The sequence below is a fragment of the Vigna umbellata genome, chromosome 7, assembly GCF_029865625.1.
Source record: "Vigna umbellata cultivar VRB3 chromosome 7, Vumbellata_1.0, whole genome shotgun sequence".
NCBI lineage: Eukaryota > Viridiplantae > Streptophyta > Magnoliopsida > Fabales > Fabaceae > Vigna > Vigna umbellata.
Genome location: NC_142171.1, coordinates 46851716 through 46868704, shown reverse-complemented (window position 1 = coordinate 46868704; position 16989 = coordinate 46851716). Strand labels below are relative to the sequence as shown.

General features: G+C 35.4%; 1 protein-coding gene and 1 pseudogene across 2 annotated transcripts; both read left to right on the top strand.

The window, feature by feature from the left end:
* The first annotated feature begins 4929 nt into the window (after nucleotides 1-4929).
* Nucleotides 4930-7982, top strand: LOC148196430 (uncharacterized). Its single transcript, XM_088094480.1, has one exon. The coding sequence runs from the start codon at nucleotides 5015-5017 to the stop codon at nucleotides 6761-6763; it is 1749 nt and encodes a 582-aa protein (XP_087950606.1). The 5' UTR covers nucleotides 4930-5014; the 3' UTR covers nucleotides 6764-7982.
* A 4117-nt stretch (nucleotides 7983-12099) lies between these two features.
* LOC148196429 (inorganic pyrophosphatase 1-like) lies at nucleotides 12100-16130 on the top strand (annotated as a pseudogene). Its single transcript, XR_015780813.1, has 6 exons — nucleotides 12100-12612; nucleotides 12870-12957; nucleotides 13887-14127; nucleotides 14388-14514; nucleotides 14792-14841; nucleotides 15619-16130. The product of XR_015780813.1 is annotated as an inorganic pyrophosphatase 1-like (transcript).
* Nucleotides 16131-16989: the final 859 nt, after the last annotated feature.

Here is a 16989-nt window from a genome sequence, read left to right as displayed (position 1 = left end):
TGATAGAACAATACTAGAAAGAGAAGTAGACACTTGAACATTATTAGGTAAAGTGATTAAAATAGGAGAAATAAACTTGTAATTAACAATGTGTTGGAAATGAAAAGCAATGTAATCAGTGGCCCCTGTGTCCAGAAGCACACTGATGAATATTTTTACCTGGAGGATTAGAAATAACAAGGTATAAAACTTGGTGCCAGATTGACCTCGTCCACCATAGAATATGCCACAACCTCGAGAGGAAGAATTACGACCTCTACCACGTCCACCACAGAAGGCTCCCGAATTGTAATTGCCATCATGCTTAGGCTATGAAGGGTGAATGACATCGATAGCTAAAGGTTGAGATTCATGGGAAATGTTAGCAATATCAATAATAGAATGAAATTGCCGTTCTTGTTGAATGACTATATTAAAAACTGCTTAATTTAAATGTTGTTTTCTATCAAACAAGTCTTTCATCTTCTATTCATCATATTGTGCTTTTCATACATATCTCGACATCATGGAAAAAATTTAAAACATATCTTAAGCTAATTTCAATATCTAGGAATTTAAAAACGATGGAATATTTTGTATGCCAAAATAACAACTAATTTCCGTATATACGAATTCGTTTTTTTAACTAGTTTTATTATTATTAAATGTTGTTGGAGATTTCTTCTTTCTTCACTGTTTACAAAGTGAAAGGGGAAAAGGCCAATTGTCAATATTAAATGTTGACAGTTTGTTAAGTTGTGAATTGGGTTTCTAAATTGTTTTTTCCTTTTCTTTTCATTTAAGTTGTGTAATATTTTGCATGTTTCATTCTTTTCATTTTCTCGTCTAGTGTTTAATTTAACAGTAATAGATTTGAACAGTAGAATGCTCAAGTTCTTTGGACCGTTTCATTTTCTTCTTTTAATATTTGAATAGCGCAGTCCTCAAGCTGTTTGGATCAATATCATTTTCTTCTTTTCATGTGTCAAACATGCTTAATTTTTCCAACTCATAAAATGGATTTCAAACATATCATTAATAATTTAAAGACTTTATGGGTTAGTCTCATTTTCTTCCTTTGAAATGTCTAACATGCTTAATTTTTCCATTCCAGGATGAATTGGATTAGGACAGTCGGTTCTTTGGACCAATTTCACTTTTAAGTGTCTATGTTGGGAATTTTTAGAGTATTAAAATAAGAGATATATAAGATATATAAGAAATATATTGTAGGAAAAAACAAGCTCTTATACTTTATTGATATATATATATATATATATATATATATATATATATATATATATAATATCAAATATAAAATATTTAGAAAATCTTAATCTAAAATAATAACTAATTTCTAAAGTTGAAAGATATTTTTAAAACAAAAATATTTTTAAAAGCTATTTAAAAAAAAATTATATTAAGTGAATATTTTGATACTTAAATGAGTTTTAATTTAATTATTCTTGTACCTTTCACAACAAGTTGTTCTCCATTTCCAATTCTTACTTTGGAAATATTTGATTTGTTGACCATCTTAAAAAAATTCTTTATCATGAGTCATGTGGTTTGTACAATAGCATGTTGTAATGAATACTTCTTCCTCGGATTCATATTCAACAATCTTAACATTTTCTTGATGATTTTGAGATTTGCATATCTTTTCTACCATTGTGATATTTTACATTTGGCCTCCAATAATACTAATTGGGTTAGTGATTTTTTTTTTCTCACAATAGAAACAATAAGGAAAAACATGTGTGTTGTTGTATTTGCTTCTTTAGTTGTTCTTAACTATAAGAGCATTCTCTTCGGTATGAAAATAAAGCACCTTCCACTACATGATGATCTCTCATTAATCTTCCTTGTCCTTGTGTTTACAGGACATGTATCACTTCTTTTGTGTTTTTTAAAGAAGATATAAAGACTTCTTATCTTTTTGGCGTCGTCACCAACATTCTCTCAACTAAGTCTAAAATATGAAAACTCTTTTTCAACAATTCTATCTTGTTGGATATACCCAACAATTTGTTTGAGTATTCATTGATTGTCATAAACTCTCAATCTCTCTTATCAAGTTTAAAATTATCATGCCTCAATTTTTCTTTCCCTTCATATTCTTCTTTCAAATAATCCCCAATTTTTTTCGTAAACTTTAGGGTTCAAATTCATTTGCAAATTCACAAACATGACATTGCCTTTGTCTTTATCTTCCTCCATGACTTCGATAAATTTAGTCCCGTTTACATTCTTACTGTCCAACCGACCCTAAGAATAATAAATTTGATACCACTAATAGAAATTTTTGAACAGTACAAAAAACATGACATATATAAGAGATATATTATATGGATGAACTTCTTATTATATCTCATAGATTTACCACATACACACACACACACATATATATATATATATATATATAACAAAATGTAACAGAATATTAAATATAAAATATTTATAACATTTCAATCTTAATCTAAAATAATGATTAATTTCTAAAAACGAAAGATACTTTTAAAACTGAAATATTTTTTAAAAATTAATTTGAATAAAAAAGATATTAAGTAAATATTATCAAGTGTCTAACCTACCTAATTTTTCAAATTCATAAAATAAATTCAATAATAATGAATAGATTATAAGGTCTTTTTGGAATAGTGTAATGCTTTCCCTTTTCAATGTGTTTCATTTTCTAACTAGTAAAATGAATATGATAAGGACTAGTTTATAACTTCTTTATTGTATTATTGATGAACTAATCTTTTAACTCAAATATAAAAAAGCAGTAAAATTTTATGTCTAAGACCTAGGGTTCGACATGTCTAAGACCTAGGGTTCAACATCAGTCCCAATGCCGTATGCAACGGTCTTTAGACGATGCAAAGCTTGACCTCCAAAAAGCCACTACCTCCCATATGAAGTTGATGGTAGAGAGGGACGGCCTGTTGGCCGATCAGGATTCGCTTCAGGATCGAGTAACAAAATTGGAGGCAAACAACAAGCTTCTGGGTGATGAGGTGGTGAACGAGCATCTGTTCGGTTTTGAAAAAGCGCTCGCCCAGTGCAACCTCCTCTTTCAAGTTTCCACCGATGATCCCCGCCTTGACGTGAGCATGATCGTGGTGGATGAGAAACTAGTTCCGATCCATGTTCCTCCACCCTCACCTCCGGCCGTCCCCAATGTTGAAGCTGTCGTTGAAGTAATCGCAGAGACCGATGGGGCTGATGTCCAACCCAAGGTCTTAGACATAGAATTTTACTGCTTTTTTACCTTTGTACCTTGTAATAGACTTATTTTAGATGAATACACACCTGTCGAGCACTTATTTCGGACGCATATCCCTCATTTAATTTCATGTTTTATTTATCACGTCTTCGCAAATGGTCCTTTATTGGCACTCGGTGTAGGTCTTAGGAGCTCTCTAGAAGCGTGCCCTAAGACCAAGGTGAGAGTTCACGAAAGAAATCTGCCTCACCCGCTCAGGTTAGGTCTTAGGAGCTTTCTAGAAGCGTGCCCTAAGACCAAGGTGAGAGTTCACGAAAGAAATCTGCCTCACCTGCTCGGTTTAGGTCTTAGGAGCTCTCTAGAAGCATGCCCTAAGACCAAGGTGAGAGTTCACGAAAGAAATCTGCCTCACCCGCTCGGTTTAGGTCTTAGGAGCTCTCTAGAAGCGTGCCCTAAGACCAAGGTGAGAGTTCACGAAAGAAATATGCCTCACCTGCTCGGTTTAGGTCTTAGGAGCTCTCTAAAAATGTGTCCTAAGATCAAGGTGAGAGTTCACGAAAGAAATCTGCTTCACCCGCTCGGTTTAGGTCTTAGGAGCTCTATAGAAGTGTGCCCTAAGACCAAGGTGAGAGTTCACGAAAGAAATCTGTCTCACCTGCTCGGTTTAGGTCTTAGGAGCTCTCTAAAAGCGTGCCCTAAGATCAAAGTGAGAGTTCACGAAAGAAATCTGCCTCACCCGCTCAATTTAGGTCTTAGGAGCTCTCTAGAAGTGTGCCCTAAGACCAAGGTGAGAGTTCATGAAAGAAATCTGTCTCACCCGCTCAGTTTAGGTCTTAGGAGCTCTCTAGAAATGTGCCTTAAGACCAAGGTGAGAGTTCACAAAAGAAATCTGCCTCACCTGCTCGGTTTAGGTCTTAGGAGCTCTCTAAAAGCGTGCCCTAAAATCAAGGTGAGACTTCACAAAATAAATCTGCCTCACCCGCTTGGTTTAGGTCTTAGGAGCTCTCTAAAAGCGTATCCTAAGATCAAGGTGAGAGTTCACGAAAGAAATTTACCTCACCCACTCGGTTTAGGTCTTAGGAGCTCTCTAGAAGCGTGCCCTAAGACCAAGGTGAGAGTTCACGAAAGAAATTTGCCTCACCCTCTCGGTTTAGGTCTTAGGAGCTCTCTAGAAGCGTGCCCTAAGACCAAAGTGAGAGTTCACAAAAGAAATTTGCCTCACCCGCTCGGCTACTATGACATGATGAAGATTTCATGATGTGATGAAAATCATAATATTATTGATATGGAATAAAAAGTACAAGGTTATTAGCTGAAATAAAATTTTAAATGCGACGCAGTCCATGTATTGGGTATAGCCTTTCCCGTCGGATACTCCAAACAGTAGCTCCATTCGTAGCTAGTTTCCCCGCCGCTCGATTTCGTCGGGCTTCGGCCGTTTTTCTCCGCACAAGATCTAAAATTGTTTTGAGATAGTTTTATTTTTCATCTTTTTGAGATTATTGGTGAGGTTAATTTTCTTACCCACATATTAGAAATTAGGAGATAATAACTATCTAACATAATACAAACTTATTCAATAATCTTCTAATACAGGAAAAAATCCAAACTAAAAGAAATTTAGGCATATCATAGAGTTTTGGAAAGCCGCAGCCGGTAGTTTGAAATATGGATATAAATGATGTCATGAAGCTTTCTAAACACAGGAGAAAAAGAAAAGACTGAATCATAATATTTCTCTCTCGCAGTATACTGCTCTTGTTTACTCTCCCTTTGTTACTATTATCTGATATCAGAAAACCTATAATGAGTGCTTATGTCCTCAAAACGTTTTATGTTCTTCTCTTGGTTTCTTTTCTTGACTCGGGAATTACTATGATATTGAATAACTCAAGTGAAGCAAAGTGCATAGAGAGGGAGAGACAAGCACTCCTCAGCTTCAAACAAGGCCTCATAGATGACTTTGGCATACTCTCCACTTGGACCATCCATCACAACAATACTGATTGCTGCAAATGGAAACGCATTCACTGCAACCATCAAACTGGTCATGTACAACTGCTTGATCTTCATGGAAACTTCGACCATACACCGTATTTGAGAGGTGCAATCAATGTCACTTCTTTGATTCACTTGCAATATATTCAACATCTGGACCTCAGCAATAATTATTTTGTAATGAGTTACCTCCCAGAGTTTATGGGCTCCTTCGCCAACTTAAGATATCTCGATCTCTCCAATTCTTTTTTCTCGGGGAGGATTCCTTCTACACTTGGAAATCTCTCACAAATACGCTATCTGGATATTGGGGATAATTATATTTCGGGACAGATTCCTGTTCAGATTGGGAATCTCAAACACTTACACTATCTTGATCTTGGAGGATTTTATCTTTCCGGACAAATTCCTATTCAAATTGGGAATCTCAGAAAGCTACAATATCTGAGTGTTGGAAGTAACAATTTTATATACAGAAGGCGTATGGAAAACTATATTTCAAATTCCCTTTCTGGAGCAATCCCTTTTCGCATAGGGAATCTTCCACTATTGCATACTCTTCGACTAGGTGGAAATTTTGACATGAAATCTAAGGATGCAAAATGGTTGTCAACTCTCCATTCCTTAAGCATTCTTGAGCTGAGTTCAATGCATAGTCTTAGTTCCTCTCACCAGTGGCTACAAAGTATTAGTAAGCTCATTCCAAACTTAACAGAGCTGAGGCTAGTTGACTGTAATCTTTTCGATAATGATATTCAATCTTTGTTCCTTTCTCATTCCTCTAACTTTTCCACTTCTCTTACCGTTCTAGATCTATCTTCTAACATCTTGACATCATCAACACTTCAACTCTTGTTTAACTTTGGCCTTCATCTTCGAGAACTGTATCTTTCTCACAATAATATAGCCTTATCACCTTCTCCATGTCTAAATTTTCCATCTCTTAAGATCCTCGACCTCTCTTACAGTAATCTTGAGTCATCAATGTTTCTGGTTAATTTGAATATTAGCTCCAAACTACAAAAGCTTCACCTTGTAAACTGCAGTATTATAGATAGAACTTTCCTGGTTTCTTCTACAATGAATGTTTTTTCTTCTCTTTTATACCTTGATCTCTCCGATAACTTATTAAAAGCATGCTCTGTATTTCACTGGCTTTCTAACTTCACTACCAATCTTCGCACCCTTTACCTTGGTTATAATTTGTTGGAAGGTCCCATCCCAAATGAATTTGGGAAAGCGATGAACTCTCTTGAATATCTTTTTCTCTCAAATAACAAACTACAAGGCAAGATTCCTTCTTTCTTTGGTATCATGTGCAGATTACAGAGATTAGACCTTTCAAATAATAAGTTGAATGGCAAATTTTCGAGCTTCATTCGTAATTCTTCAAGATGCAGCAGACACATAATTCGGCAATTGAGCTTATCTTATAACAAAATTACTGGCAAGATACCCGAGAGCATCAAACTGCTATCTGAGTTGGAGATTTTATCATTGGAGGGGAATTCTTTAGAGGGTGATGTCACTGAATCTCATATCTCTAATTTTTCCTAATTATATTTCATATCCTTGTCACACAACTCATTGTCTCTAAAATTTCTGTCTAGTTGGATTCCCCCATTTCAATTAAGTTATTTGGGTATAGCATCTTGCAAGCTAGGTCCGAGTTTTCCTAGTTGGCTCCAGACTCAAAATTCCTTAATCCAAGTAGATATATCTGATAATGGAATAAATGATTTTGTGCCAGAATGGTTTTGGAACAAGTTGCAAATTATGTACGAGTTGAATATGTCTCACAATAATCTCATTGATTCAATTCCTGACATGAAATTACAGCTTCCTTTAAAACCATTTATAAATTTAAATTCAAATAATTTTGAGGGAAAAGTGCCATCGTTTTTTCTACAAGCTTCCGAGCTCTTACTCTCTGCAAATAAGTTTTCAGATTTCTCATGTGGAAACGTCACAGCTGCATTGGCGACTTTAGATTTATCAGATAATCAAATAAAGGGGCAACTTCCAGATTGTTGGATATTGGTTGACCAATTATTGTTTCTTGATTTAAGCAACAATGAATTGTCAGGGAACATTCCTATCTCCATGGGCTCCCTCGTCAAATTGGAAGCTTTAGTTTTACGAAATAATAGTTTAATGGGTGAATTGCCTTCCTCGCTGAAGAATTGCAACCATTTAATTATGTTGGATGTGAGTGAGAATATGTTGTCTGGACCAATACCATCATGGATTGGAGAAAGCATGCAACAATTACAAATCTTGATCATGCGAGAGAGTCACTTATCTGGAAATCTTCCCCTTCATCTATGTTATTTAAAGCGTATTCAATTATTGGATCTTTCTAAGAATAAATTGTCAAAAGGAATTCCAGCTTGCTTCAATAATTTTACTGCATTTTCTGAAAAGAGCATCAACAGAACTGAAGCAGAACGTCGTGTTCATTGGTATAATGGAACCTACAATGAAATTTATAATTTTTTTGGTGGCAATGATTATAACTTTCATATAACGTGGATGTGGAAAGGCGTTGAACGCAGCTTCACACGTCCTGAATTGTTTCTTCAGAGCATTGTGTTAGTTTTTTGTGTAGTTTAATTAAGTTTTTGTAGTGTGTTTTAGTTCCACATTGTTTAGTATTGTGAGATGGTGTTCTTCATTTTGTTATATAAGAAAGCTTATGTAAGGTTTACAAATGCACCAAAACAAATACTTCTTAGTATTGTTTAAATCTTTCTTCTCTCCTTTATTGCCCTTGTTCCCAACAATTGGTATCAAGAGCCCATTTCTTAGTATGCTCTGTGTCTTCCACATCAGAAAAGATTGTTTCTCTTGTTCTTGGGATCTCAGTTTAGAGAACTAGTGGGGGCTTTTCTTCAAAAGCAGTAGGAGCAATGGCAATGGACGAAGGCAAGATGAAGATTGAAAAGTTCGATGGTGCGGACTTTGGCTTTTGGAAGATGCAAATAGAGGACTACCTGTATCAGAAAGGTATGCAAGAACCTCTCACAGGCAAGAAACCAGAAGATATGAAGGAAGATGAGTGGAGCTTTCTAGACAGAAAAGCTCTCGGAGCCATCCGTTTGACGTTATCTCGTAATGTTGCTTTCAACATTGCAAAAGAAAAGACTACAATTAGTCTTATGGCGGCCCTTTCCAGCATGTATGAAAAGCCGTCGGCCGCAAACAAAGTTCATCTGATGAGGCGGTTGTTCAACCTACGGATGACAGAAGGCACATCAACAGCGCAACATATAAACGAACTCAACACAATTACAGTTGAGTTCAGTTGGAATCAATTTCGATGAAGAAGTACGAGCTCTAATACTTCTTTCTTCTCTACCAGAAAGTTGGAATGCTACTGTCACAGCTGTGAGTAGCTCCTCAGGAAGCAACAAGTTAAAGTTTGATGATGTTCGTGACTTAGTTCTCAGTGAAGAAATCCGACGGAGAGAATCGGGTGAACCCTCAACCTCTTCAGTATTGCATACAGAGTCAAGAGGTAGAAGTTCAACCAGAGGAACTGGACGCGGCAAATCAAAGGAGAGGCAGTCCAAATCCAGAAATCATCAAAGCTCTAACAAATCGAAAACTATCGAATGTTGGAATTGTGGGAAGACTGGCCACTACAAAAATCAATGCAAGAGTGCCTCGAAGAAACAGGAGGGGAAAGATGAAGCAGATGTTGCTACGACCTCAGGAGGAGGTGATGCGCTGATATGTTCGTTGGAAAACAAGGAAGAGTCTTGGGTGTTAGACTCTGGAGCATCCTTCCATGCAACCTCACAAAAAGAACTATTCGAGAATTATGTTCCTGGAAACCTTGGTAAGGTTTACCTTGGTAATGAGCAGTCATGTGAGATTGTAGGTAAAGGTGTAGTAAAGATTAAGTTAAATGGGTCTGTATGGGAATTGAAAAATGTCAGACATATTCCCGACCTGACGAAGAACTTAATCTCAGTGGGCCAGCTAGCTAGTGAAGGCTACACGACAATCTTCCACGATGATGATTGGAAGATTTCAAAAGGTGCGATGACAATTGCTCGAGGAAAAAAGAATGGTACTCTTTACAAGACAGCAGGAGCATGTCATTTGATTGCAGTTGCAACAAATGAAAGTCCCAATCTATGGCACCAAAGACTTGGACATATGAGTGAGAAGGGGATGAAGGTCATGCACTCAAAAGGAAAACTACCAAGTCTTCAGTCAGTAAAAATTGACATGTGTGAAGACTGTATACTTGGAAAGCAAAAGAGAGTGAGCTTTCAGACAAGTAGAAGAACCCTAAAGAAAGAAAGGCTTGAGCTCATCCACTCCGATGTTTGGGGACCAACGACTGTCCCATCCGTTGGTGGGAAGCAATACTTCGTGACTTTTATCGATGATCACTCCAGAAAGGTATGGGTTTACTTTCTGAAACACAAGTCTGAAGTATTTGAAGCTTTCAAGATTTGGAAAGCTATGGTGGAAAATGAGACAGGGTTGAAGATTAAGAAGCTCAGATCCGACAATGGTGGTGAGTATGTAGACACCGGATTCAAGAAGTTTTGCTATGAGCACGGAATCAGAATGGAGAGAACCGTGCCAGGTACGCCTCAACACAATGGTATAGCTGAGCGTATGAATCGAACGTTGACTGAAAGAGCCAGAAGCATGCGTGTACAGTCAGGCTTACCAAAACAGTTTTGGGCAGAAGCAGTCAACACAGCAGCTTACTTGATCAATCGAAGTCCATCGGTACCATTGGAGCACAAGATACCGGAAGAGGTATGGAGCGGAAAAGAGGTAAAACTCTCACATCTTAGAGTTTTCGGCTGTGTAGCATATGTGCATATCAGCGATCAAGTTAGAAACAAACTTGATCCAAAATCAAAGAAGTGTACTTTTCTTGGTTATGGTGAAGATGAATTTGGCTACCGCATATGGGATGATGAAAACAAAAAGATGACCCGCAGTAGAGATGTAATCTTCAATGAAAAAGTGATGTACAAGGACATGCATAATACTGACACCAGAAATTCAGAAACGAGTGAACCAGTTTATGCAGAGGTGGAAGATATCCCAGAAAGTCCTATATTGAGGAGTCCTCAGCCAAAGGAATCAAATGAAGAAAACAATGAGCAATTAGAACCTCCTACTCCAACTCCTGTATTGAGAAGATCCTCTCGGCCCCATGTGCCTAACAGGAGATACATAGACTACATGTTACTCACTGATGGAGGGGAGCCTGAAGATTATATGGAAGCTTGTCAAACCACGGATGCCGACAAGTGGGAGCTTGCTATGAAAGACGAGATCAAGTCTTTGATCTCAAATCAGACATGGGAACTAGTTGAGTTACCTATGGGAAAGAAAGCACTTCACAACAAATGGGTGTATCGAGTGAAAGAAGACCATGATGGTTCCAAGCGATACAAGGCCCGACTGGTTGTCAAAGGATTTCAGCAGAAAGAAGGAGTTGACTACACTGAAATCTTTGCTCCAGTTGTCAAGCTCAATACTATCAGGACTGTGCTAAGTATTGTGGCTAGTGAGGAGCTCTACCTAGAGCAATTGGATGTGAAGACTGCATTTCTTCATGGAGATCTAGATGAGGAGATTTACATGCACTAGCCTGAAGGCTTTTCAGAAGGAAAGAAGAAAAACATGGTGTGCAAATTGAAGAAGAGCCTGTATAGCCTGAAACAAGCTCCAAGACAGTGGTATAGAAAGTTTGAAAGCTTCATGCACAAGGAAGGTTTCCAGAAGTGCAATGCTGATCATTGTTGTTTCTTCAAAAGGTACAAGTCCAACTATGTCATTTTGCTACTTTATGTTGATGACATGTTAGTAGCAGGATCAGATATAACAGACATCAGAAATTTGAAGATGCAATTGTCAAAAGAATTTGACATGAAGGACTTAGGCCCAGCAAAGAAGATTCTTGGAATGCAAATCACGAGAGATAAGCAAAAAGGAGTCTTGCAGTTATCTCAGGCAGAGTACATCAACCGTGTTTTGCAGAGATTTAACATGGACAAGGCCAAACCAGTCAGTACTCCTTTAGCCAGTCATTTTCGTTTATCCAAGGATCAGTCTCCTCAGACAAAAGAAGAAGAAGAGATTATGGCTAAGATTCCGTATGCTTCAGCCATTGGAAGTCTGATGTACGCGATGGTATGCACAAGGCCAGACATTGGCTATGCAGTGGGAGTTGTAAGCAGGTTTATGTCAAATCCAGGTAAAGCTCACTGGGAAGCTGTGAAATGGATTTTGCGATATCTACGAAAAACTAAGGAGAAGTGTTTGTGCTTTAGTAAAGGTGAACTAAAAGTACAAGATTACGTAGATGCAGACTTTGCTGGAGAAATTGATTATCGAAGAAGTACCACTGGCTACATACACTACAAGAAAAATGATTATTACTGACCGATATTTACATACGGATTTTAATCCGTATGTAACTTAAGTATTATATACGGATTTTACATACAGATTTTGAAAAACAAGTTATATACGGATTTTACATATGGATTTTATCCACCGATATATCCGTATATAAAATCTGTATATAATATTGACACGTTTGAGCGGGAATTTTAGCCAAGGATAGAATCAGTAGATAAAAAATTAAAGTCCTTATGTAATTCCAAAAGTTATTACCTTCCGAAATTACATACGGATATTTATAATTAATTATTAAAAAAATAAAAAACAAAACTTTATATACTAATTTATAATCTGTATGTAAGTAAAAAAATAATTATTAAGAATAAAATCTAAAAATACTTTTCCCTCTTTTTACGATTACCCTTTTCTCACTACTCTCCAAAATCTAAAAATTTTACATTTTTTTCCCTCAATTTTCCAAAATCTAAATTTTACAAATTCCATTCAAAATTTATGAATAATCTTAGTTACTACTCTAAGTTCTCTCAAAGCATGAACCCTAGAACGGTTTCTTCTCCTTTCTTCTCCAGAGATTGCCACACCTTCTCTAGAGATATACGAAGGCTTCCGAGCTCACTAACTGATATACAAAGCCCTAGTCTGACTTCCTCTTGCTCACTCTTAGTTCAGCCCCTCCCGTTGCCTCCACTCTTGTTCACTCTTAGCTTAGTCCGTCATTCACTGTTGCTGGCTTCACCCATCTTGCCTGAGTCCCTTCTCACCATTACTCTCCGTCGCCGATAGTCCATGCCACCGTCTCGCCGTGAGTCCCTTTCGTAATCACTCTGGCTCTCATTCGCTCTCGCTATTACTACTTGTGTCCATTAGTCCCCCTCGGCGTCACTCCCTCTAGAGTTGGCATTGTAAGTCACGGTCACAGGGTTGCTTCATCTGGTAATAGCTTCTCTCATGGTTCATTCATAAAACCCTAAAATTGGAAGATCGGAAAACCCTAATTTAAGGTATGTTTCGGTGAAATTTTTTTTTCTCATTATGTTTTTGTTGGAGTTTTTTTAAGACTGTGGAAAATAGGGTAATGTGAGTACTTGAAGGCTATGCTCTCTGTTTAATTAGTATACATTAGATTGAAAGTTTTATAGGGATAGTAGACCCTGAAAAAAGGATTCTCGATCTTGTTAATGAAGATGATGATTCTATTCAAAAGCATGTATTTTAATTCGAAATAGTTATTACCATTGCTGAAGTTTGAATGAAACAGATACCCTTCCTCTACTTCCTTTTTCCCGGCGCAGAGTGGACTCTCAGAAACAAATGCCGCACTAGAATTTGCGGTGAACTCCCTTCTAGTAAGCATTTTTTTTTACTTAAAAAGTGTAAGGCAAGATTTATCCTCATCATTTGAAACTTTTAATGTGTTTGTTACTTTTTCTATCATCTATTTAATTATACTTGGGACTGCACATTCTTTGAGTTTAATGATCTAAAAAACAAAGTATGTTTCTTCAAGCTTCGTTCTTTTATGGATTTCTTTGAATTTCTTTTGGAGTAATGAGAGGGTGACATTTACATTCATTTGATACAATATTGGTCATATAAAAGAACTTTGATTTGGTGAAATTATGGCATCAAAATGGGATTGTTGTAATTACTTCATGGCCCCTCTTCATCTCCATTTATTAAGTGTAAGCATTTCACTTTCACACTTTGGATTTTCTTCATCTTCTTTCTTTAATAAATTAAGGATTATGGAATCATGGATCATTCTTCTCTTGTCAGTTAAATTTATCATTCTTCTATTTGTCAATTCTCTATTTGATTCTTCTTAAAAGTTAAGTTTAAATGGTTGTGTTTTATATATAATCTGTAATTCTATTTTGTTCTGTTAAGAGTTTCAAAGAGGTAATGTACAAGTTATGCTTTTGAAATTTGAATATAGCTGAAACATGTTAAAAATCCCATATTTAAGATATCTCAAAGTTGTCATGAGATTCAATGTAAGGGAAGAAATGGGAAGAAACACAAATGTTTGCATTGTGACATGGATTGTATGATCCTAGTAGAAGTATGAAATATGTGTGAAGAACTTTCTTTAAATCACTACCAGTACTTAAGCATTCAAATAATGATTGATGTTCTCACTTTCCATATGGTTTCATTGTTTAGATAAAATTTGTACAACTTATAATCAAATGAGTAATCAAACATATTATTATTATTATATTACACATGATGGGTAATTCTAAATGTTTAGGTATCATTCATGATATATATGCAGGCATGGAATGTTTCAACTTTTGAGTGCTTGGGTAGATGGTCCTGAATCTGTAACTGAGTGTCCAATACGTCCTGGTGAAAGGTATACCTATAGATATAATATAACACGACAAGAAGGTACCCTTTGGTGGCATTCACACTCTTTTTTTCTACGATCAACTATTTATGGGACTCTCATCATTCGCCCTCGAAAAGGAAACACCCTTTTCCTTCATTTTACCAAGATGTCCCCCTATTGATTGGTACTTTTTTTCTTTTACCTTTTTATTTCCTTTAGTTAATCACTAAGTTATTTACCTTTTTATTTCCTTTAGTGAATCTGCTATTAAGGCTTTAATTGTTTTTCCTTTAAAGTTAGAAATGTCTAGTGTGTGTATGTATTTGTATATATATTGATGAATTTTCCTTTAAAATATTTAGATGTATACTACAAGAAATATTGGAATTATATATGGACTATTATATAGGTATGTATTTTTAATGTATGTTAATTATGATGCAGGGGCTAGTTTTTTAAACATTATAGTTTGTTCTGTCATCCAACATGATTTGATTTTTATCTCTGCAGTCATGTCGGTATCCAGGTGGAAGATAATATATCTATTCTATGCTTAGATTTATGATGAATGGTATGAGTAAAGATATCCTTGATTTCTTCTATTTGTTTTTAGAGGCGGCTTGGTTTCTACTATTTAACCATTTAACCTATTTAGATTACTTAGTGTGTTTATAAAGAAATTTACTTATTGTGTTTCAGTTCAATCATTTCTATAAGAATAAGAATCAATTAAAAAGAAAAAAGGCTTTATCATTTTTCTGTTAACTGTTCTAACTATATAGTATTTATAATTTGTCTATTAATGTGGGTGCTTCATGCTACAATGATGAAGCGGTTTGAGATTGCAGAGCTGGTGGAGAATTTGAATGCATCAAATGGTCAAGTAAATTTCTTTTTGGTAATATTTTACATTCCAACATTTTATATATACCAATATTTTACCCTCCACTTAATACTTTTTTATATATCAGCTTTTCTCAGCTTTGCAATTAATATTATCTACACATTTATATTGTAATTAATTTATTAATTTGATTTATGTTACTGGTTTGATTTTGAACCTAGTAAGTTATACATATTATACTATTTGCCAAAGAAATTAATTTTAATGTTTGAATACTAAATTAGAAATTAATGTGATTAAATAATTGATTAATTATTGATCAAATGTTATTACATTATTTGTTAGCTCTAAAAATATAAATAATGTGAAGATGCAATATTAGAAAATATTTTAGTTATGACAAAAGCTTTGGACTTAGTCAAAGTTGTGATGGATAGTTGTGTTTATATATATTACAGGTTTGTATTGTGGTATATGCAGTTAGCAACTATACACATTTCCAGATATTGTTTTCAAGTTGATGTTAACTGGCTCTAGTTTCTGGGAAAGTATTATTTTCTATTTTTAATCATGTTGACAAGTGCTAACTGTGGAGTGCTGTTTCCTGATTTCTTGGCCTTAAAAAATATCAAAATTTTTCTTAACCAAGCAACCATGCCATTCTGGTTTTGTCTCTGATATGAGCCCACAGGATTTGATTGAAATACAGAATAAGGATTATTTTTGACATAAGCCCCACCAAGAGTTCCAAATAAATACAAAATTATGAAATGTTGGGTTGAAGCTTCTTTAATTATCAAAGATTGAAAGACGTTATTTTTGTGATTGCAGGGTTTAGTGATAGAGAGAATCCAAGATTCAATATCAAAAGAGGATAAGAGGTTGATGTATCTTGGAGATGGAAGTGGAGACTATTGTCCAAGTTTGAGGTTGAAAGAGAAGGACTTTATGATGCCGAGGAAGAACTTTCCATTGTGGGATCTGATATGCAGAGATCCTTCACTTCTTAAGGCTGAGTTTCATGGTTGGAGACTATTCTCCCTTCATTTCATCTTATTGCAAGCTTCAGACTCTGTCAGTCACTGCTCATGAGGCTTTGCCCAAAGCTTTACCAGTTCGACCATAGTTTCATGGTTTTGTAACTTTTGCAATGGACCAAAGTAGAATATAACATGACTAATTTTTGTCTCAATAGTATAATAGTATATATTGCATAGTCAGTTACCTCTGCCTTATTTTCTGTAATATCCGATGACAATCTAGTTACAATGAGGTAGGACCATCCAGTTGTAAACATCACATTTTAATAAAAATTGAGAGATATTTGGTATTATTTTTTATAATTTGACAGTTTTATTTGATTTTTATCAGTATATGAAACTATTAGTTATTGGGTGTAGATGTGAGATCATCTAATTTTTTTTTTATAAAACCATAAGTTACATACGAATTTTTCCGTATATATATTATATACAGATTATACATACGGATTTTTCCGTATATAATTTATATACAGATTTTATATATGGATTGTTTCGTATATAATTTATATACGGATTTTACATACGGATTTTTCCGTATATAATTATATACGGAAAAATCCGTATATAAATTATATACGGATATATCCGTATATAATTTAGCTACGATAATTTTATATACGGATTTTTGTCCGTATATAAGTCGTATGTAACCAAGTGTTATATACGGATTTTGGGTCTTATATACGGATTTTGTCTGTATGTAATTCAATTTTTTCTTGTAGTGATATTTACTGTTGGAACTACAGCTGTTAGCTGGATGTCACAAATACAAAAGATCGTTGCTCTATCCACTACAGAGGCTGAATATGTAGCAGTAACAGAAGCTAGCAAAGAATTGATATGGCGTCAAGGATTGTTAATAGAGTTGGGATTCATCCAAGAAAGGACTGTTTTGCACAGTGATAGTCAAAGTGCAATACATCTGGCTAAGAATTCAACTTTTCACTCCAGAACGAAGCATATTGATCTCCGTTATCACTTCATCAGATCTCTGCTTGAGGATGAAGTACTAACGTTGAGGAAGATACTGGGAAGTAAGAACCCAGCAGATATGTGGACAAAGGTTGTCACAACAGAAAAATTGAGGCTTTGCAGTACCTCAATTGGCCTTCAAGAATAACTGATGATGAAGGCAATTACACTATGTGTTAATCAAACT

Coding starts and splice junctions, on each gene's coding strand:
- LOC148196430 (XM_088094480.1), top strand. CDS start 5,015: ATGAGTGCTTATGTCCTCAAAACGTTTTATGTTCTTCTCTTGGTTTCT.